This window comes from Mastigoproctus giganteus, chromosome 7 (genome assembly GCF_048544385.1).
Source record: "Mastigoproctus giganteus isolate SK-2022 chromosome 7, ASM4854438v1, whole genome shotgun sequence".
NCBI lineage: Eukaryota > Metazoa > Arthropoda > Arachnida > Uropygi > Thelyphonidae > Mastigoproctus > Mastigoproctus giganteus.
Window position 1 is genome coordinate 170,831,568 of NC_143581.1, and position 23,008 is coordinate 170,854,575.

The window sequence follows — 23,008 nt, forward strand, 5'->3', positions numbered from 1 at the left end:
CCACCTGGCTACGGAGGCGCCTAAATGTCACATAAAGACTGACTGCTTATGTGGCCCACTATTATCATTTTGTGCTGGAAGTCTGTTAACTCTGACAGTCATGTCATCTTGCATTCACAATCATACTACTGTCTCCTCAAAGGCCTGCAAACACATTTATAGTTGTGTATGACACATGGTGCTTGGAAAGGATATGAACAACCATCAATGGAGCAATGTCCACATATTAATAGTAGGGAAGTATATATATGTGTGTTCTCAAATAACTATTAAATTCTTTATATATCAAAATTTATCACAAGGTGCCTCAAACCAGAATTTACCTTTTGTTAAAAAATAAAGATTACATTATGTAAAAAAAAAAAAAAAAAGTTCCTGGTTGTATTTAACTGTTTCTTTATATATTTTGTATACCAAATCAAATAGCATAACTAGTTTTTCTCTAGTGACAATATTTTGTTTTGTTTTTTTGACATTTGCATTTATCATATAATTATGTACCAATATCATAATATATACGAGACTGCAGTATTCATATCATAAGATTTATTAATGGATGTTAGTTGGGTCAATTAAAAGAAAGTGGTGAGGCTTTAAAATTTGAAAATTAAAGGAAAAAAATAAACAAATAAAAAAAAATTTGTTAATTAAACAATTACATGTTATTTAATTCAAAGTTCAGTGACATCAATCAATCATCAGATATTGTTACTGGAGAAGGAAGGTTCTTTTTCTAAATTCTTTATTCTTTTTCTAGATTTCCAATTTCAGGATTTGCTTACCAATACACTAGATGTTGTCTTACTTAAAGATGTAACTACCATCAAGGGCAAGGGTTGTTTTTGTTGTTATTTTGTTTTTAGGAGCATTAGCAACTAAGGCCATATTGCTCCGGGGATATGCGGTGGTCATTCCCTGACCTTTCCGCATCCTTCGTATTTGGTGGTGACGGGCTCAAACCCTGGTCTAATCAAGAAGCATGCGCTATGCACTGCCACTCCTACCCACCTGGCTTTGGAGGTGCCAAGGGCAAGGGAAAGTGTTTTTACTTTTGTAAAAGAGACTGCAATGGTCTCAGGCAGTTTTAAATTTATGTTACCAACAACAAATTCTAAATGGGAAGCATTCAGGAAAATAATCACAGAAGCTACTAGGCTTTTCATATCAACTAAGAAATACAGTTCAAGGCTTAGGCCTAAATGGATGTCAGATGAACTATTCAGATGTGTGGCAGAAAAGAAAAAATGCCAGGGATGCACGAAAATTATGTTATACAGAAGCCCATGGTAGATATAAATCAGTCTGCAATCAAGTCACGAAGGTTAGGAAAGCTAAGGCAGATTACTAGAAGCCTGTAGTAATTACTACATGCCAAGAAAAGCAGCAAAAACTTCTTTACTTATATTAACAATAGAAGGAAGGGGCTGAATCAAAAGGGTCCACTTGTCAATGGTTTAACTGTTGATGATCCTGTTCAGGTTGCTGGCAAACTGAAGTACTTTGCATCTACATTCACATGAAGAATTCTTTAGGGATGGCGATGCCAGAAGTTTATCAAACTCTAAGAGGGAGCTAAATGATTTTATGATAAATGAGAGGAAAGTGGAAGAGAAACTGTTGAAGTTAAATATAAAAAAGGCAGATGAGGTGGTAGGATCTATTCAATTATATTTAGAGAGGCAGCAAAGGAGGAAATCAAACCCTTAGCCATAATTACGAGAGAATCTTTGGAATTAATCGAGGTCCCTGTGGACTAGAGATGTGCAACTGCATCCCCAATTCAGAAAAGGTGGTCAAAAGTTGACATAAGTAATTACATCCCTGTTAGCTTAAATTTTGTTCCAGGGAAAATAATGGAATAACTGTTTAAGGAGGTACTGCAGAACCATCTAGACAGGAGTGCATTTATACTTCAATCACAGCATGGGCTTGTTAAGGGGAGATTTTGTCTGACCAATTTGATTGGATACTATGATGCACTGACAGAGGAACTGGATGCAAAAAATAATTTTGATATCATATACTTGAATTTTAGGATAGCTTTTGATACTGTTTCACATAAAAGACTTCTGTACAAATTGGAGCAGTGTGGCTCAAATTTGTACAGCATTAAGAGAATGTTACTGCTTTGGATAAAGGGATGGCTGAGTGGGAGAGGACTGAGAGTGGTTATTAATGAACACTTCCCTTTGTGGACTAATGTTATTAGTGGAGTGTCTACAGGGTTCAGTGCTAGACCCATTGTTGTTTTCTGTTGGATCCATTGTTGTATACAGGTCTGCAAGCCTCCCTTTAGGAAGGATGTCAATGTGCTGGAACAGATGCAGAGAAGGGCAACCAGATTGGTGGAAGGAACAACACTTTTACCAAGAAAGGCTTCAGTTCTGCAAATTGCAGTGTGTCAAGGCTATGTATCTGCAGGAAATCAGATTGAGGCATTTAAGTCTTTGAATGGATTAAGTAAACTAAATGTTGATGGCATTCTTCCTGTTGCTGAGACTATACACATGAGGGGGCATAAATTCAAGCTGAGGAGAGATGGTTGCAGGATTGATGTGTTGAAGTTTGCCTTCAGTCAGTGAGTGGTTATGTAACTAAGAAACAACTTCCATCTGTTTTTGTGGAAGTGGGTGGTTTGAATAAGTTCAAGGAAGAACTAGACAAATTTTTGGAGGGCATAGATGGGAGGTGTGTGTGTGTGTGTGTATAGGGGTTTTTTTTGGTTGATGCTTACTTGCATCATTTTCCACTACTAATACTAACTTGGTTAAAACTAATTTTGCACTTATTGTAGGACTTCTACCACTGACAATTTATAATCATTCCATGCATTCTTTTTTCTACTACTAAGCTGATCAATCATCAGATATCCACCTTTTAATTAGTAAAAAATGCTTAGCTGCCTCTTTGATTACCTCTCTAAATTTCCCCTGTGGCATTTACCTGTTTTAATAAAACCAACTGATCCCACTGAAAAGAATCTGAAAAAGACTGAGACCTTTATAATCACCTCTGTGAAAACAAAATCCTTTCCCTTTTCATATACCTTCCATATACTTTCTATTTCCATATGCCATAGCAACAAAAGGATGCTTTGCAATATGAAATACTGTTTATATTGTTGAGTAAAAGATTTGTGAATTAATACATATATTTTGTACTACAGTAATAAGTTAATATTATTAAGAATGACTGTACGTTTACAATCTGGTAATTTTAATTTTTGTTAGTAGAAATTTACTAATAAAAATATGCTTTTCTTAAATATAAATTTCACTTGCCTTTACCTTAAGCATAGAATTATGTACATAAAACAGAATTCTACATTAATCTGGGGAAATTATCCTCCCACCCTCCAATTTTAATTTTTTTAACTCAGGTGCTTTAAACGATTGTTATTTCTTTTCATTTCATTCTTTTATGCAGTATTTATACTCAAGTTATGAACATTGCAGGCCACTGAATTTTTTATATTTCTAGTTACAGATAGTGTCAGTTTGGTTTAACGTATATTATGTGCTAGGACTATTTTTGAATCTGGAAATTATCACCCGCAACACGAAGGATATCTTGCTTACTCTCCACTCGTAAAGTCTGCTGTACATATTGAACTGGTCTAGAATGTCTGCTTAAAAGAGTTCTTTACCTATTTAAACTCAAGAAGGAAAGGGATGAATCAGATTGGTCCACCGGATGTTGATGGATCGACAGTTGAGGATCCAGCTCAGGTAGCTAACAAACTAAATCAATATTTTGCATCTACATTCACACATGAGGAGTTATTCAGGAAGGGGAATGTCGTAGGTGAAGTAAACATTGGCAGTGAGCTAGATGATTTTCTAATAACTGAGAGGAAAGTGAAGGAGAAATTGTTGAGGATAAACATAAAAAAGGCACCCGGGGTGGATGGGATCTATCCAGTTATATTAAAGGAGGCAGCAAAGGAAGTAAGCAAACCCCTAGCCATAATTATGAGAGCTTCTTTGGACTCAGGGGAGGTACCCATGGACTGGAGATGTGCAAATGTAACCCCAATTCACAAAGGAGGATCAAAGGCTGACACAAGTAATTATAGACCTGTTAGTTTAACTTCAGTTCCAGGAAAATTACTGGAGGCACTGGTTAAAGAAGCACTGCAGGATCATCTGGACAAGAATTCAGTTATAGCTCAGACACAGCATGGTTTTGTTAAGGGCAGGTCTTGTCTGACCAATTTGATTGGATACTATGATGTAGTCACAAAAGAACTGGATGCAGGGAATAACTTTGATATTATATATTTGGATCTTAGAAAGGCTTTTGATACTGTTGCGCATGGAAGACTGCTGCACAAATTGGAGAAGTGTGGCATTGGAGGCAAATTGCTGCTATGGATAAAGGGATGGTTGAGTGGCAGAAGACAGAGAGTGGTAATCAATGGACACTGCTCAACGTGGACTAATGTTATTAGTGGAGTTCCTCAGGGTTCAGTGTTGGGTCCATTGTTGTTTTCTGTATTTATAAATGATATTGATGATGGTGTATCAGGCTTAATGTCCAAGTTTGCAGACGATACCAAGGTTGGCAGGGTTGTTAAGGACACTACTGATACTATGCTGCTGCAACAGGATCTGGAAAGGTTGAGCAGATGGGCTGAGAGGTGGCAAATGAAGTTTAACATTGACAAATGTAAAGTACTATATATGGGAAACAGTAACCCCAGATCAACGTATCAACTCTGTGGTACTACGCTGACAGTGGTAGAGAATGAAAAGGACCTGGGGGTAATTCTGCAGGCAGATATGAAGTTCTCTGAGAAGTGCAGACGTGCTGCAAGAGTAGCTCATGGTGTCTTGTCGATGATATACAGGAATTTTTCTAGCAGGGACAGGGATGTGATTATTCCCTTGTATAAGGCATTGGTCAGGCCACACCTTGAGTACTGTATACAGGTCTGGAGGCCTCATTTCAAGAAGGATGTAGAGCTGCTGGAACGAGTACAGAGAAGGGCAACAAGATTAGTGAATGGAACAAAGGGGTGCTCTTACGAAGAAAGGCTTAAGTTTTGCAAATTACAGTGTCTGGAGACTAGGCACCAGCGAGGTGATCTGATAGAGGTGTATAAAGCTTTGAATGGCTTGAGCATGCTCAATGCCGATGGGATTCTTCCTCTTGCTCAGAATAATCACCTGAGAGGGCATAAATTCAAACTGAGGAAGGACGGATGTCGGATAGATGTGCGGAAATTTGCCTTTAGCCAGCGGGCAGTTGGTTTGTGGAATAGACTCCCATCGCTTGTTGTTGAAGTTGATAGCCTAAACAAATTTAAGGCTCAGCTGGACAGGTATTTCGAACGAACGGAGGGGTGAAATGGGAGTAGTGGTTGGTTTTTTTTTTTTTTTTTTTGGCTGATGCTGAATAAGCTTGCTTTCTTGCATCATATGCCTATGCTAATGCTAATGCTAATTATCAGCATTTTGAATGGCCATTTTTAGCAGTCCAAAATGATTATGCTATTCAACTTATGGGCAATTACAAGTTCACAAAAAAACTAATAGCTAACCAAAAGCATGTCTTATTAAAATGGTAGAAAACTGTTATGGGGGGGAAAACCCCACAATATAGGCACAAAGGATATATTTCCCCGCATTCCCAGATCTGGTTCATTATCGCTCACACAGTCATATTATAACATAATATAATATGTTTTAAAGCATTCAACCGAATAAGTTAAAATAAACTAAAACACTACAAATTTAATTAAATTTTGTTAATTTTAATTCAGCAACTTATGATTAAAAACCAGACCTCTGCCATATAAGATAACCTTCAACCCTTCTTACCTTGTTTGGCACATTTACTTTGCAGTTAAAAGCACATAAAGACTGAGCAAGAGACAACAGCCCTTCATGGGCAACAATATGGATCGGTGCTTCACCATACTTAAAAAGAATAAAAAAATAATATTAAAAATATAAATAAGTATCCTGAACATAAAACTGTCTAACTAATTACAGTTTTAGAAGTTCTATTAAATTAATGTTAAATTCACAAATTTAACAATGATACATTAGAAAATCTTTTCAATTATAAATAAATAGTGTAGAATGATCATATGGGTACAGATTAAAGAAAAACATTGTGGAAGGAAAGCAGTAAGAAGCATTATGCTTATCTGTTGTGTGTCTATCCATGAACCTTAGAAATTGTTATTTGATTCCAATGTGCATGTGCATCATGGTTTATGGGAAATCAAAGATGATAGCAAATGCACTGCAACCAGAAATGTGCACCTTGCGAAGTTTAAGAGTGAAACAACAGTTGACTGAGTTTCACCATGTCTTTGATAACATGGTGAAACATGCCTCTCCAAGGTGCCCAAAAGACTCCAAAAATGAGTGGTATTACAAATTTTAAGAAATGTATACCTAATTAAATCACAAAGGACCACAAAATATGACTGTCTCTGGAGATGTGCATCATACATGAGATGCCAGCATATCATTTGGTGGTGCATGACAATGTATTCATACTACATGCAGCATGATCAAGCCTTATGTAAACAAGACCCCGCCAATCCCTTTTCACATTTATTTACATGTGTAAACAAATGGTGATGGACACAAATTTTAAAACAAGTAGCTGTTCACAGATGAGACAACATTTCACATCAGTAAAAGGGTGAATATCCATAATGTCATATGGGGCACTGAAATCCCCATGTCACCTACAAACTTAAAAGGCAAGTCAAAAATTATAACATCTGGAGTAGAGTGACAAGTTACAAAATGTGGACCTTTTTTTTAACCAGGGAGACAGCATACTGAACATCATACCTGGACACACTGAAGTAGAAAACACAACCATAGAACACAGCCATTTTCCAGTATGGAGAACTGCCACAATGGTTCTCAGACGTTTATGATTATCCTATAAAAAACGTTCAGCAAGAGTCATTCCTTGACCACCAAATTCACCAGACATGATGCATAATTTCCTCTTGTGGGAATACATGAAAATCATGGGCCTGAAAGAAAAGATTTCCAAAGCTTTCTAGCAACTCACATTAAAGATGTTGAATGTTATGTGTGAAAATTTGGCTTTACATTATGAACCATGTGTCCTCCAGAAGTAATGTTCAGCCTGAATGAGACAATTATTTTCTCCCATCTTTGCAGACAATGTACTTTGTCCTCGAAAATTTTTGGTAAATCAGCTGCTGGCCACAGTGTAGTTCTTATGATATTCCAGTATATGTAGTTTTGTTGTGTGGGCTGAAAATCCTGGAAAAACTCATGGGACAAACCCTACTCCTTCCAACTGAGACTGGCTACTACAGTCATGACTGCTGAAGAGATCTTTAACTCATTCCTCCAGTCTAAAAGAATTTGAACGCTGACAAATAGGAAATCTAGATAAATTTTTTTCTTTTCATACTCCACAACTACGATACAGTCAAAAGAGTTCAAAGGAGAGAGAGAGAGAGACTACAAGAAACAGGATTGTATTTAGAAGTCACATGAGCTTGAACTGCAGTCACTCAATACACATGTACTTATGCACCCTAACAATCTGACCGCTTAGATGTGGAGGCTGCTACTATACTGTTCATAGCTTAAGTAGAAAATGTGTGACAAACATCAAATATGTTTAAAGTGCTTTGTAGGAATGCAGGATTCCCCTATTAACCACTGTAGAGTCTGTAAGGTTGATGTAAGTCTAGCTAGTTGAATGTATGTATGTAGTGTGGTATGTGTCAGTTTGGTGCAGTGTTTGTGTTAGGGTGTTATGTGATTGGCATCTGGCATCTTAGCAGATAGGGAGCATCCAACACCCAGTCGAATGCTCCCTGCCTCCCGTCCTTTGCTACATGAAGGCGTGCCAGATTGTACCATGTACTCTAGCTGGTCTCTGTCCAGAGCAGAAGCTATAGGGAGGGCCATAAAAAAAAAAACAGTGGAATGGAGCGGGGAAATAATTAGAATTTTTGGGTTTGGTGGGGGGAGAACAGGGATAGTAAGTAAAAGACTTCTCCAGAAAACTGAAGGTAGAATGAAGAAAAGTATGTTAAGGACAGTCAGAGAATTTCACCCCAGTAGCACCCAAAACAAGGAGCTGGATGCCCAGTCTTCTGAGGATGGCCAGGGATGACCCCCCCCCCCAGCAAAACTTTTTGATAATTGATAATTCCCACCCCAGTTGAGAACTAGCTGGGGTGTTTAATCCCACCCCAGAAGAGGTCAGCATCTAGTTCCTATCTCTGTTTAGAAGTTAGCCTACAATCCACTGGGGAGGAAGCTCCCTAGCCATCAAGTCTTCATCAGGAGTCTTCTTTGTTTGTCATGATCCTGCCTTGGAAGGGGTCAGCAGATTGTATTTCTACCTCCAACTGGAGGTTAGCATATGATCATGCTAGGGGGAAGGGCCCCTGGCCAGCATGTTTTGATCAGGATTGTGGTCGTGTCTGGTGGGGTTTGTCGTCATCAGGAAAGTCTTATTAATGAAGGCCGAATCTTGAACACCTTATTTGAAAAGTTGTTGTATGCTGCAAAATTTTGTTTTGATCCTATTATTCCTGGTTCTTGACCCCTTTGTAGGTTGCTTACTTCCATCTCAAGGGGTGAACCGCAGGTCTATATAATGCATGAAATCAAACATAATATGATCTGAAGTCTCTCACTAAGACAACTTAGCTGATTTCAATCCTTCTAAAACTCAGTACTGTCTTATATCTCGCAAAAAGGATTCTTCTGCTCCTATACTTATCTTTGGTGACACTCCCATTTCTAGGCAAGATGATATATCTCTTTTGGGGATTACCCTGACTTCTAATCTTTCTCTTGGCACGAGCACATTACAAATATTGCTTCCTCTGCATCTAAAAAAAACTTGGTTTTCCCTTTTGCTCTTGGCATTACTTTTCTTCCAAACAGCTGTTCACTCTGTATAAATCGCAAATCTGCCCTACAATGGAATATTATTCCCACATCTGGAGTGGTGCCTCCAAAACCTCTCTCAGGTTTCTAGATTCCATTCAAAAGAGGGCAATTAGGTTAATTAATGACTGATCTCTAAAAGAGTCTCTCCACTCTGTCTCATAGACATACTTTCTGCTGCATGCCTTTTGTACAGATACTTCCATGGGCACTGTTCTTCTGAATTGGCTTCTATAATTCCTGCTCTCTCTTTCAAAACAGTCTGAACACGTGCCGCCGCCAGCCAACATCCATTTACTGTCCAACTTCAAACTCACAGAACCAAATTTTCACCTTCCTCATTTATTCATTGAACTGCCATTTTTTGGAACAACCTTCATACGTATTTCCTGAAAATTACATCTACAGAAGTTTAAGTCTAATGTCAGCAAATATCTTCTTTCATCTTCTTAACCTCCAACCCAAGCACGGTACTAAGTACTATAGCAGTGTTTCTCAACCTTTTCGTTGTTGTGGCGCACTTTTAAAGATGCTAAAATTTTGCAGCACACTGCAATCACTATTATACTCATATATACCATATATACATATATATAATATATATTTGTAATATATATTATAAATAGCTATAAATAAAAATAAATGAGAATTATATATATTCACAAACTGGAAGTTATTTCTGTTGGATATATTTAATAATACATTTATTATTTGTTTTTAATGCTTTAATGTTCTGAACATACATAAATTGCATGAAATTTAAAAGAAAATATGTGAAAAATTAACATAATTATATAAATATAAAAAAAAATATAATTATAACATTTTAATTAGTGAGACCGTTGGGTTTGATGGGATGCACTGTTTTTTAATACGAGGATTTATTGTGGATAGGCTTATTCTCAGCTCCTCTTCTACCGACTTTTTTTGTTTAATCTCATTTAAAGCGGAAAACCCTGTTTTGCACAAGTAGGAAATGAAAAATGGCAATAAAATTCTAATTGACTTTTCGAAAATTCGTGGATATTCGTTTTGATTCAAAATTTGCTAAAATTAGTGTTATTAAAGTTACTTTCCAACAATTGGTCACTATGGATCTCAGCCAATTCTTCTTCCTCTTGCAGATTAAGTTCTAACATCAGAAGGCTTCTTGTTGCAAATGTCTTCTTGTCTCTACCCACAAATATATTTTGGTATCAAGGGATGGAAAGTAATGCTCAATTTTTGTCTTTAACAGCTCCAATGTTTCGCTTTTTACATTCATTAAGTATAATTTGTTTTGGCAGTCAAGGGAAACATTTCTAAATTATTTTCATTTAAATATTTTTTTCATATACTCAACTTTTCTTTAAAGGCGAACAACTTGTCAGTAAAAGTGAGTAAATTTTCCTATGGGCCTTGCATACTGATATTTAATTTATTAAGCTGTGCGAATAAACTTGCTAGAAAAGCTAATTTACAGCACCAAATTTAATCACTTAAATAATCACAAAATTCTAATTGCTCAAATTAAAAAAAATGAGCTTTTCCCCACACAACTTGTATATATATGCATAAGTACTTTTCCTCAGTACAGTATGCATTATTAAAGAGAAATGATCAGACTCCAGTTCCTCGCATAATTTTCCAAAAATACATATTTTTTTGTTCTAGTTTTGATATAATTGACCATTTTAACTGCTTGATCAAGTACAAGTTTTAAATTGAGTACAACTGTCTTCGCTACTAGAACTTGTCTGTGTATAAAACAGTGTGTTGTAATAACATTTGAATTGCATCGTTTTACTAAGTTTACAAATCCTTTTAGTGCACCTGTCATCGCGGGAGCACGTTGGTACAAACGCCAACGCACGACTTCCATAACATACCATACTTTTGTAAATAATAATTATTATTATTAGCCATATGGTGCAAGGAAACCTGAGGCTTATGCTGCACCAGCCCAAAAAATATTTTCTGAGTTACCCTGAGAGAGAGAGAGAGAAGTAGTAGAAGGAAATCATCAAGAAAGAGAAGAATGATGATATTCAGCTCAGGAACCTGGGTGTGCCAAGCCCATACTCACCAGATGAGCCCCGGGGTTATTATTCATTACTTCGAAAATATCTTCACCGGTTGTTCTTTACAAAAAAAAAAAAAAAAAAGATTAATAATTGTGTTGTTTTCGATAAACCTGAAAAATGCTATTAATTGGGCTTTCCTGCTAATATCTGTAGAATTATCTACTTGCAACGCAAACAGTTGCCCAAAATTATTAATACTGTATTTCGAAAGACTTGTTCTTCAATATCATAGGGCATTTCTTTTATGCACCTGCTGCCTGCTAATTGTGCTGGCCGAAAGTGGTACGGTCATTATTTTTTTCCCCAACTTCCTCTACCAAAATACTTTTCGTGATTACCCAACATGCTAGTAAAATCAGACTTTCTGCAATCAGGTGAGATTTCTTTTCTTTTCTTTTTTTTTTTTTGCCACCAGTTTGGCTACTAAATAGCCGGCTTCTTCAGCTTTATCAAATATTTTAGCCATACTATAAAATTCAGTACCTTGTTTCTAGTAGAAGCCTGCAGTTTTTTAAAATACTCCACAGTTCAGGATGATAAATTCTCGTGTTTCGTAGAAAAATGACACTGCAATTTACTCGGCACCACTGATTCATTCGACAATTTTAAACCACATACCACACATAAAGGTTGAGGACAATCTTGGTTACCAGTATACAAAAACCCCATTGCCAAATTATCATCATCATATTAGTATTAGCAATGGTCACATGGTGCAAGGAAGCCTATGGCTCATGCTGCACCAGCCAAAAAAAATAAATAAAATAAATAAATAAAAAAATAAATAAATAAATAAATAATAATAAGAAGAAGAAGAAGAAGAAGAAGAAGAAAAAAATAAATAAAATATTTATGACATTATTTCTTTTTTGATGTTGATGGTTGCTCGTTTTTGTTTTTGTCATTTTCTCCAAGCTTGTTGTTATCAAGTTGCCTCTTCTGATTTACTTTCACTAAAAATTTATCCATCGCTAATAATTTCTAAAAAAATTAAAAGTTACTTCTAGAATGTACTAATACAGCTAATTTAAAATACCTGTTCTATACAAATTAACTGAATATGACATTTTAGAGATATAAAAACACAAAAAGTACTTTTAAAACACAAAGGAAATTTCTTACTATGCTGCTTACAAGTTGTGCTTATACAACTGCAGGGTGTCTGGGAGAGTCTCTCAAATGATAAGAGGAATAAAGGTGAATTGATCTACTACTAGAAATTAAAATGTGAATAAAGGTTTAAAGGTGAACAGATCTAGTACTAGGAATCAAAACGTGACGTCACATTGATTGCTGGAAAGGGCTGGGAATGGTGCAGTGTAAATAAATGAATTTTTTTATTTGAATTAATTATTATAATAAAATTTGGATTTATTAATTTTTTTTTATTTGCATTTTCCGCAGCACACCTTGAAGCATACAGGTTGAGAGACAACACATAAGTTCAGGCACACGGGTTGAGAAACACTGTACTATAGGTTCTAATACCTCTTGTGTTTAGGGTTTTCATAAAAAAAAAAAAAAAAAAAAATGTTGTGTGAAGGGTGCCAAATTTCAATTGAACTAAACCTGAAAATTAAAGTAAGTATTGAATACATATGATATGCTTTAATTTTTTACATTTTTATACAATTTAATACACAATAAGCAGAAAATAATACACATTTTAAGAAAAAATAAAAAATCTTAAAACGAGCTAAATGTTTTAAATTTTTATTTTCACCTTTTAAATATAACCATTTTATTTTCAAAACAAATACACTAAGCAGAAAAAAATGTGCATTGCAGGTTTGAAGTTTCACACGCCTAACAGTTTATGAAATTGTAGAATGGGACAGACTAGGAGAATGATGTTTTATTTTATATCTAAAATCTTTTTTTTTGTAATTTTCAGCATAAATATTTTATTTTATTTTTTTTTGTTCTTTTTGAATATAAAAGGTGCAAAATACATAGCCTGTTTTGAAAATTTTAATATTTTACAAAATTTAAAAAGTTATATACAATAAATAAGCATTGCAATCCATCAATAAAAGATGAAATACTGGCACTATTCAAGCAGAATTCAAAGAAAAACTCCAAATGTTTTCCAAAAATTAAAAAGAAAGTATACACCTGTTATGTGACTACTTAAGAGTTAGGTGCAATCTCACTGTTTTTGCTACAAACAGGGGTGCCGCTATTGTTAGATTCTGTAATTTTTATCATTTTTTTTAAATTCTGATTGAATAATATCAATATCTAATCTATTCTTAATGTATTATACAACCAAAAGTTATTAATGCATAGATACTTTTTAAGTTTTAAGAAAAAATAAAAAATTTCAAACTTGCGCATATATTTTTGCTATTATGTACATAAAAATCATTGAAAATTTATTACATATTCAATATTTACTTGCTTCCCTTTTCAGGTTTATCTCAAAATTTATAATGCACACATTTATAACAAAGATTTAGACACAACTTATATTATGAAATGAGAAAAAAAATATTTTTATATGGTTTACAAACAAAAGACAAAATTTAAATCATAAAATTAGTAAAACCATACATGATCAAGGATTTCTGTTTGGCATCCTGCTTGTAATAACAGCAGAGCAACTGCAACATGATGTCTTCTTAATGATAAATGTAGTGCTGTACATCCATTCTACAAAAGTTATCAAATTTTAAATGTATATACTTGAATTCTAATTTATGTGAAACATATCAGAATATTAATAATTTATTTAATTTATAAGTGCAATAACCCATTCTAGGACATCTTATGGTTGCTATCAGTTACCAAACTGCTTTTCAAGGAGATAACTTACTATAAATTTTTCAGAACACAGATTATATTTCTAGCAGCTTAGTCATATCTATAACTGAAAACATTTTTTTTGCCTGGGTGGTTATAGATGTCATATCACTGCCAGAGTGTAGAATTACCCTTACAATTTGCTGGACACCTCTAGCGAGTTTAAAAAAAAAAAAAAAAAAAAAAAAAGATGGCCCACATCCCACCAACTATCACTTGCAATGTAGGGTAATCTGATTCACATTTGTATATTTTAGGAGCACCTAAGGGTAAAGACAGAATAATGAATTACTAATTGTGAAAAATTATTTATAAATAATTTATAACTTCTTAAAACTGCTCCAAGTATAAAAATCGGCAATAATTTCATTATATTTCAGCGGTAATTTTATTTTAAATTAACAAAAAAGCCAAGTTGTTAACCCATTCTTGAAGTACAGCTGACCACATTAAGTTAAATGTTAGTTTTGAAAAATTTCTTTCCCTAGATGCTATGCTATATAAATTCTTCTGACCATGAGAGGCATGGTCAGAATTTCTAGAATGTAAGTACAGGTAACCCCGGTATAGCACTGTAGTTAAGTTCCTGTCCTGTATTAGTTCTTAGTCCTGTATGACACATATGTGTCATACAGGACTAAGAACCAGTACAAAAATGGGATTTACATTCCAAAAGCCAACAAAAATATGCCATTTTTTTATATCTATCGGAAACTCTTAATTTTTATTAAAAATAGTAATAACTGAACAAATGTCTTGCAAACTGTGATACATATATGTCAGATAATGTACGTTCATTCAATTTTCTGCCTCTTCATCGCAGCTAAGCACAATCAAACAAGAACTTTTTCTCTGCTGCAGAATATCTTCACATTCTGAACTTTCTTCTGCAGCATCTAGATTTTGTGTATCTTCTTCTCTCCTTAAAAAATCAGTAATCTGAGTTTGTTTGCTTTTGCTTAGATTTTAGATTTTTGTACAAAAAGAAGAAATATCAATTTCTAAAATCTCAATATGCAGGATAAATAACTGTTTATATGAGCCTTAATAAGCAGTGGCATATCAACAGAAAATAATAAACTCATGAAATCTGACTAAAAATCCAATATTAGATTAATATAGTACCTTGTCAACAATATCTGTCTTTACTCCTGCTTCTAAAAGACTTTTGACACACTCAGTATGGCCTCTTGCTGCAGAACAGTGTAAAGGAGTTTCTTCTTCCTTGATTATGAAGACCAAAAAAACACATTACATCAATCCTTCAGTATCATTGAGAGAGAGAGAGAGAGAGAGAGAGAGAGAGAGAGAGAGAGAGAGAGAGGAGGGGGAAGCATAGAAAACTTGTGCAATGCATAGATACCACATTCCTGCTTGTTATTACATTTATGAAATCATCTTCTCACAGGTGCCATTGCTGCAACAGTCATTAGCAAGAAGTGTGCTGTTATCAAATTCAAGGTTTGTGAAAAGGAGACTACTAGATGTAGCATGTGTAGATTATGCTGCACAACTGATGATGCTCAACAGCAATACAGTTCACCACTGTGCCAAGTAGATTATGTCTACAGAAAACAGCCACACCAATCTGCAAGAATAGCCCCAGAAATTGCACAATAACATAATAAGCAAATAACATAATAACAGACAGGAAAGAAGGATGAATCCATACCAGAGGTTCCCAAACTTTTATAACCTGTGGCCTCCCTTAAATATTTTATAAATTTCACACATTCCTTTCCAGAACAAATGCAAATAAATAAATATGACATAAGCTTTAGCTATGAGTTTACACACTTTTATAATTAATATATACTTTAATACATTTAATCTCAAACACTGAAATAAAATATGCTTCATACCTTGATTAGTGGGATGAATGTAGCTACCTGTTGAAATATAACAAATCAAACAAAGATTGGAGTTTTCAAGTAGTTACTCTAAGTTAAAAAAAAGTGGCCACTTGAAATTAAAAACATGTTAAAACAACATGTCCTCCAGTGCCCCCGTTCGGGGAGCACACTCTACACTTTGGAAACCGCCGACCTACGCAATGCACAAGTAACAATGATGCAAATTAAACAGAGCTTGGTTGAAAAAAAAAATCATGGAATGTCGCTTTTGGAGTGACTGACCCTCCCATTAAATTTATACTTTTAGTGACTTTTCTTTCAAAATCAAAAATAACTTATTATTTTACACAGAACAAAATGGGCAAACAAGATGGAAATTACACTGACCAACAAAATAAAACTTTTATTTTTTTATTATCAAATATGTAAACACATTTTCAAATCAGTTTTGCTGTTTCAAAATGTGTTTGGATATTTTACTAGTACATAACAGTTTTTGTAATGCAACTCCTTATAATATCAGTAAAAGTTAATTAAAATGGTCTCATTACAAAACACAAGATAGGTAACATTTTTTATCCCTTTCGCACTTTAAAACTAATACACTTTATATTCAGAGTTAAAATAGTACAGTACACTATTGTAAAAAAAGATTTATACAATTTAAAAATGTTGTGAGGATGTTTTCCATTGATACAGCTTGTCTGAAATACTGAAGTACAACATTCAGCAGCAGTCAGCCAACATATTTATTCCAGAAGCCTTAACAGAAATTTTCCACTGACTTAATGTTCTGGAATCATTCACTCTTTTTGTTCCTCACCAAATCAAGATTTTCAAGGAAAGAAATCTGAATTCGAATGCAAGAAATGTAGTTTCAGCAACATCCAAGGAAACCTCCAAGGCAAAATGCACTGGTCCCACAGAGTGTGGTTATTGTCAGTGACTCTACTGTCAGGGAAATGGGAAATATATTGGGCAAGAAGGATAGGTGGAATAGTAGCAGGGTATGTCTTTCAGGGGCACAAGTAGATGACGTAGTAAGCAGATATCATCTTTTAAGGGTACAAAAGGTGATACTGTTGTACACGACGGCACTATTTTTTTTTTTTTTTTGGTAGTTTTTGGCGCATAGGCTTCTGTGGCCATAATGCACCTCCCAAGGTTTCTGCAGTACTTTGATCCAAGCCCAAGGCGGGAATCGAACCCGCGACCTTTGGGTTGCCAGGCAGGCACATTACCCACCCGGCTAGCCCGGTCGGCTACGGCACTAATGATATTAAGAGTAGGAAGATCAGAGGACTTACTTAACAAGTGCAGGGCAATGTTGGGAAAATTCGTGAGTTAGGACTGAATTTGAAGATGTCTACAATGACAGGAGGAAGTACATGTTGAGAGCCTTGTCAATAAATTTGGCCCTAAAGAGAATGTCCAAGATTATGGGGTAGAATTTTTCTTTGTGTTATCATTGCTTGTTAACAGGAGAGACTGTATTTATAGGGTGGGACATATTTAAATAGAAGGGGTGCAAGAATATTTGCTGACACTATCAAGGCAGTGATAGGTGGGTCAGAAAACTGCTAGCATGGGGGGGGATACACAGACTAACAGGTTAACCAGAACTGCAGGCAGAAGTGAAAGTGATTCATGCACTGCTTCTATTGGAAAATCCAGCAGCCTGGAAAGTAAGGTGTCAGGGATTTCAGGCCCGGATATAGGTCATCATGGAACAAGTGAATACACGGGCTGTGTAAGGGTAACTAAGAGTAAGGGCATGTATACTTGCATGTACACTAATGCCAGGAGCATTGTAAATAAACTTAATGAATTTGAAGTACTGATTAAGTCAATAAATGCAGGCATTGTAGGGATGGCAGAGACATGGCGTCACTCAGATATGATGCTGAATTTGAATTTGGGAGTACAATATATACAGGAAGGACAGACAGAACAGGAGAGGTTATGCTCTTAGTTAAGAAGCATATTAAATCTAAGGCAGTACATCCAGTCAACATGTTTTGTTCCCATTAAGCAAGAGAACATGACTAAATTCCCATTATGCAAGAGATCAACTTTAAAATTTCACTGTTAGGTGCTAATATAGAGGTGCCATTCAGATGTAATGTACTTGCGACAATTTTGTAAAAACCCCATTGGTACAATGGCAGTAGTAGAGCGGACTATTTAATGTAAAGAACGTTACCAAAACGTAGTTTCTTTTTTGATAGTGAGACACTGACATTTTTCTTAACCATGTGTTTTCTTAACCATGAGGCAAGAAGTTTGGCTTTACCATAGGAGAGGGCGAGATTTCAAATGTTCATTCAACTCATCTTGGATAGACAGCTCCCATTCTGACATCTGTTTGTTATGTGTGCCTTCAGAATCTGCTGAAATTCTCAGGTCTCTGTCAACTGTTCCTTTATCATATTCCATTTCATCTTCAAAAGAATCTTGGACTAGATTCTTCAGAAGATGAAAATCCTGATTTTAATAAAAAATCTTATTCTTATTCTTTACTAAAAATCTAGGCATTCAAATTAAAAAGTAACAATCATCATCATGGTCTTTTGGCTCCCACCATGATGTGGAGGGAGCCAAAATGGGTATGACAAATGTCACTGACTTTCTCCTTTTGTACATCCAGTCACATAATCCATTTGAACAAGCAACACAAATAATATGCGTGGCTGTCCATACCTTATTCTGGTCACCTAGCAGATAGCCTAAGTATAACTGGTAAATTTTTAGAATATCTGTTGCAATTGCATGCTGCTGTGATTTAGTTAGGAAAGAGCCATACATACAGCAAAATTTGTTGAGGCAATTTCCGCACTTCTGAAACACAACAATATATGTTTTAAATTCAACAGACCTTATCTGAAAGCCATCATGGGTAGCACAGTTGGTAGGCTCACCATCCTCCCCATACCGGTTGAAAAAGATGTGTTCGAGTCCTGTTGATGATTTGAAGAATTTTTAAGGGCCTTTTTCACAACATGGCTGAGTTAGTTGATCTAAGGTGAGGGTAGCATGGTTCCCCCGTCCCGGAACCTTGGGTTTTTCATCCAGCACAAAGAAAATCAACCTCAGAACACATGCAGTTTACAGACAATATATGCGGATAAACACTGATCTTTTTTTTATTCTGTGGAGTTTATTGCAAGGTTGATCTCTCCAAAGTTGTGTCCAAATGGAAGTATTTGGCACAAAAGACATCCCTATAATCTATAAAAGATACAAATTGAAAGTTATCTTGTGTATAAAGATCTGATTTTTTGCAGTTTGATCTGCATGATTATTTCCTGGAATTTCAATATGAAAATTTTTGAGTTGTTTTTTTAAGATGTTCAAAGAGTTTGAGAAGTATTTGCTATTCTGGAGAGTTACTATTGCAATAAGGGAGTCAGTATAGATTAAGGCAGGAGGTATTAGCAAGAAGTTGGTTCTTGCTAATACCATCCAGTGCTAGTTTAATAGCATACAGTTCTGCTGTGAAAATACTGCAAACATAAGGCAAGGAGAGAGATATAGTATATTATGGAAAAACTACTGCCACACCTATTGAGTTGTTTGATATTGATCCATCCGTGTAAATCTGATAACTGTTTCTATTTTCGAAGCTGTGCATTGTGTGGAGCATCTGTATAACAATCGGAAATGTGTCCTTTTCCTTCCAGTTTGTAAGAAATGATATAGACAAAGGCATAGTCGGCAGTCAAGGAGGTTCTCAATTTATATCTACTGTAAAAATGTGATGAAAATGTATTTACCAAACTCAAAGTGTCTGAGATGCAGTCCTACTGGTTTATTTTCATTTGGCTTGAAATCTTAATTACTTGTCCATAGTGGATCATGAATAATGTTTGGATGTGATGGCTGACTGTATATTTTTGCCACATACATACAAAGTAGGAAATCTCATCGAAGATGCAATGAAAGTTCAAATGCATCTGTACACAAGCTAGGTTGGTTGGTTGGTTGATTTTTTATTGGCGCATTAGCAACTAAGGCTATAATGCGCCAGTACACAAGCTATAAATTGATGCAAAGAGCACTATGGTGAATGGTATCTAGTCGCTGTAACATGCTCCATCTGAAATTCTAAATGGGAAGCATTCAAGGAAGTAATCTTGGAAGCTACTAGGCTTTTTGTTCCATCTAAGAAACACTGTTCAAGGTTTAGGCCTAAATGGATGCCATATAAACTAATGAGACTCATTGGAGAGAAGAAAAATGCATGGGATGCATATAAATTATCAAGCGACACAGAGGCCTATGCTAGATATAAGCTAGTCTGTAATCAAGTCATTATTATTATTATTAGCCATACGGTGCAAGGAAGCCTGAGGCTTATGCTGCACCAAAGAAAAATCCTGAGTCACCCTGAGAAAAAGAGAGGGGGGGGGGGAAATCATCAAGAAAGAGAAGAATGATGATATCCAGCTCAGGACCCAGGGTGTGCCAAGCACGCTCACCAGATGTGAGTCGCCAGGGTGATTAGCATTAGCATTAGTAGAGGCATATGATGCAAGAAAGCAAGCTTATTCAGCATCAGCCAAAAAAAACCCCTCTCCCATTTCACCCCTCCGTTCGTTCGAAATACCTGTCCAGTTGAGCTTTAAATTTGTTTAGGCTATCAACTTCAACAACAAGTGATGGAAGTCGGTTCCACCAACCAACCACCCGCTGGCCAAAGGCAAATTTCCGCACATCTATCCGACATCCGTCCTTCCTCAATTTGAATTTATGCCCTCTGAGGTGATTATTCTGAGAAAGATGAAGAATCCCATTGGCATTGAGCATGCTCAAACCATTCAAAGCCTTATACACCTCTATCAGATCACCTCGCCGGTGCCTAGTCTCCAGACTCTGTAATTTGCAAAACTTAAGCCTTTCTTCGTAAGAGCAACCCTTTGTTCCATTTACTAATCTTGTTGCCCTTCTCTGTACCCGTTCCAGCAGCTCTACATCCTTCTTGAAATGAGGCCTCCAGACCTGTATACAGTACTCAAGATGTGGCCTAACCATTGCCTTATACAAGGGAATAATCACCTCCTTATCCCTGCTAGAAAAATTCCTGTATATCAAGCAGATTAGACCAAGCAGATCAAGCAGATTATCAAGCAGATAAAGCAGATTAGACAAGCTAAGGCAGACTATGAGAAATTTTTGGCAAAGAATGCAAAGAACATCAAAAACACCTTTACTTATGTAAACTCTAGAAGGAAGGGGATGAATAAGATTGGTTCACTTGATATCCATGTTTCGACTGTTGATGATCCTGCTCAGGTAGCTGAAAAACTGAATGAGTATTTTGCATCTAAATTCACACACAAGGAGTTATTTAGGGAGAGGAATTCCAGACATTTATCAAACTCCAATAGAGAACTAATGGATTTTGTAATAACTGAGAGCTAAGTGGAGGAGAAATTGTTGAGGTTAAACATAAGAAGGGCACTTGGGATGGATGAGATCTATCCAGTTATATTAAAGGAGGCAGCAAAGGAAGTAAGCAAACCCTTATCTATTATTATGAGAGCATCTCTGGATTCAGATGAGGTCCCCATGGACTGGAGATATGCAAATGTATCACAAATTCACAAAGGAAAATCAGAGGGCGGCACGCGTAATTACAGACCTGTTAAACTTCTGTTCTTGGAAAAAAAATGGAGTCACTGGTTAAAAAACCTTGCAGGATCATCTAAACAAGACAGCAGTTATAGTTAATAAACAGCATGGGTCTGTTAAGGGTTTATCTTGTCTGACCAATTGGATTAGATACTACAATGTGATCACTAAGAAACTGGATGCAAAAAAAAAAAAAACGTGTGTATCCTGTTTGCACGAAAGATGTTTTATGTGTAAACATATTTTGATGACACCTATTAAATTTTGAACAGCTAGAACCAAAATCATGAACAATGTAATTTATGCTCATACCCGCTACTTACTCTACCAAATCAATGTTAGTGATAAATAGTAGTAGTAGTAGTAGCAGTGGCATTTGATGCAAGAAAGCAAGTATATGAGCTTATGCAGCATCAGCAAAAAAAAAAAAAAATTACACCATTCCCTCCAAACGCCTGTCCAGTTCCTCCTTAAATTTATTCAACCTATCAACTTCCACAACGACAGATGGCAGTTTGTTCCAGCAATTAACCACCAGCTGGCTAAAGCCAAATTTCCGCACATCTAATCTACATCTGTCTTTTCTTAATTTGAATTTATGCCCCCTTAGGTTCGTAATCTGAACATTTGGAAGGATCCCATCAGAATTCAGCGTGCTCAACCCATTCAAGGCCTTATACACCTCAATCAGATCACCACGCAGGTGCCTAGTCTCCAGCCACTGCAATTTGCAGAACTTAAACTTCTCTTGGTAAGAGGATCCCTTCATTCCCCTCACCAATCTTGTTGCCCTTCTCTGTACACGCTCAAGTAAATCTACATCTTTCCTAAAATGAGGCCTCCAGACCTGTACGCAGTACTCAAGGCATGGCCTGACCATTGCCTTATAGAGGGATAATCACCTCCTTTTCCCTGCTAGCAAAATTCCTATATATCATTGACAAAACCCCATGACCTGCCCTGGCAGCCTGTCTGCATTGCTCAGAAAACTTCACATCTAACTGAACAATTACTCCCAGGTCTTTTTTATTTTCTACAACCTTAAGCGTAGTACCACACAGTTGGTACGTTTCTCTGGGGTTACTTCTACCCATATGCAGTACTTTGCATTTGTCAAGGTTAAACTTCAGTTGCCACTTCTTAGCCCATCTGCCCAAATTATCTAGATCTGTTGCGGTAGCACACTGCCATTACTGTCATTAACAACCCTGCCAACCTTTGTATCATCTGCAAACTTCGACATTAAGCCTGACATACCTTCATCAATATCATTGATAAATATACAAAACAACAGTGGACCTAACACCGAACCCTGTGGGACTCCACTAATAACATTAGTCCAAGAAGAGCAGCACCCATTGATTACCACCCCCTGTCTTCTCCCACTTAACCATACTTTTATCCATTGTAGAAACTTACCCTTAATACTATTCTGCTCCAATTTGTACAATAGTCTTCCATGCGCAACAGTGTCAAAAGCTTTCCTGAAATCTAAATATATGATATCAAGACTTTCCCTTAACAAACCCATGCTGTGTCTGAATTATTGCTGCAGTCTTGTCTAGATGATCCTGCAATGCATCTTTAACCAGTGACTCCATTATTTTACCCGGAACAGAAGTTAAACTAACTGGTCTGTAATTACTCGTGTCACCCTTCGATTCCCCTTTGTGAATTGGGGATACATTTGCACATCTCCAGCCCATGGGAACCTCCCCATGGGAACGCTCTCATAATTATGGCT

The 23,008-nt window shown here is 36.1% G+C and overlaps 1 protein-coding gene across 1 annotated transcript in view; it reads right to left on the reverse strand.

Annotated features, from left to right (window-relative positions):
* The window catches only part of LOC150083332 (death-associated protein kinase 1-like), a 574,715-nt gene that overhangs the window by 152,742 nt on the left and 398,965 nt on the right, over positions 1-23,008 (reverse strand). The window contains exons 15-17 of the mRNA XM_090377188.1: positions 14,906-15,004; positions 13,532-13,630; positions 5,823-5,921 (exon numbers count right to left, since the gene is read on the reverse strand). Of these exons, the coding sequence (XP_090233314.1) occupies positions 5,823-5,921; positions 13,532-13,630; positions 14,906-15,004 (297 nt within the window). The remainder of the gene's footprint in view (positions 1-5,822; positions 5,922-13,531; positions 13,631-14,905; positions 15,005-23,008) is intronic.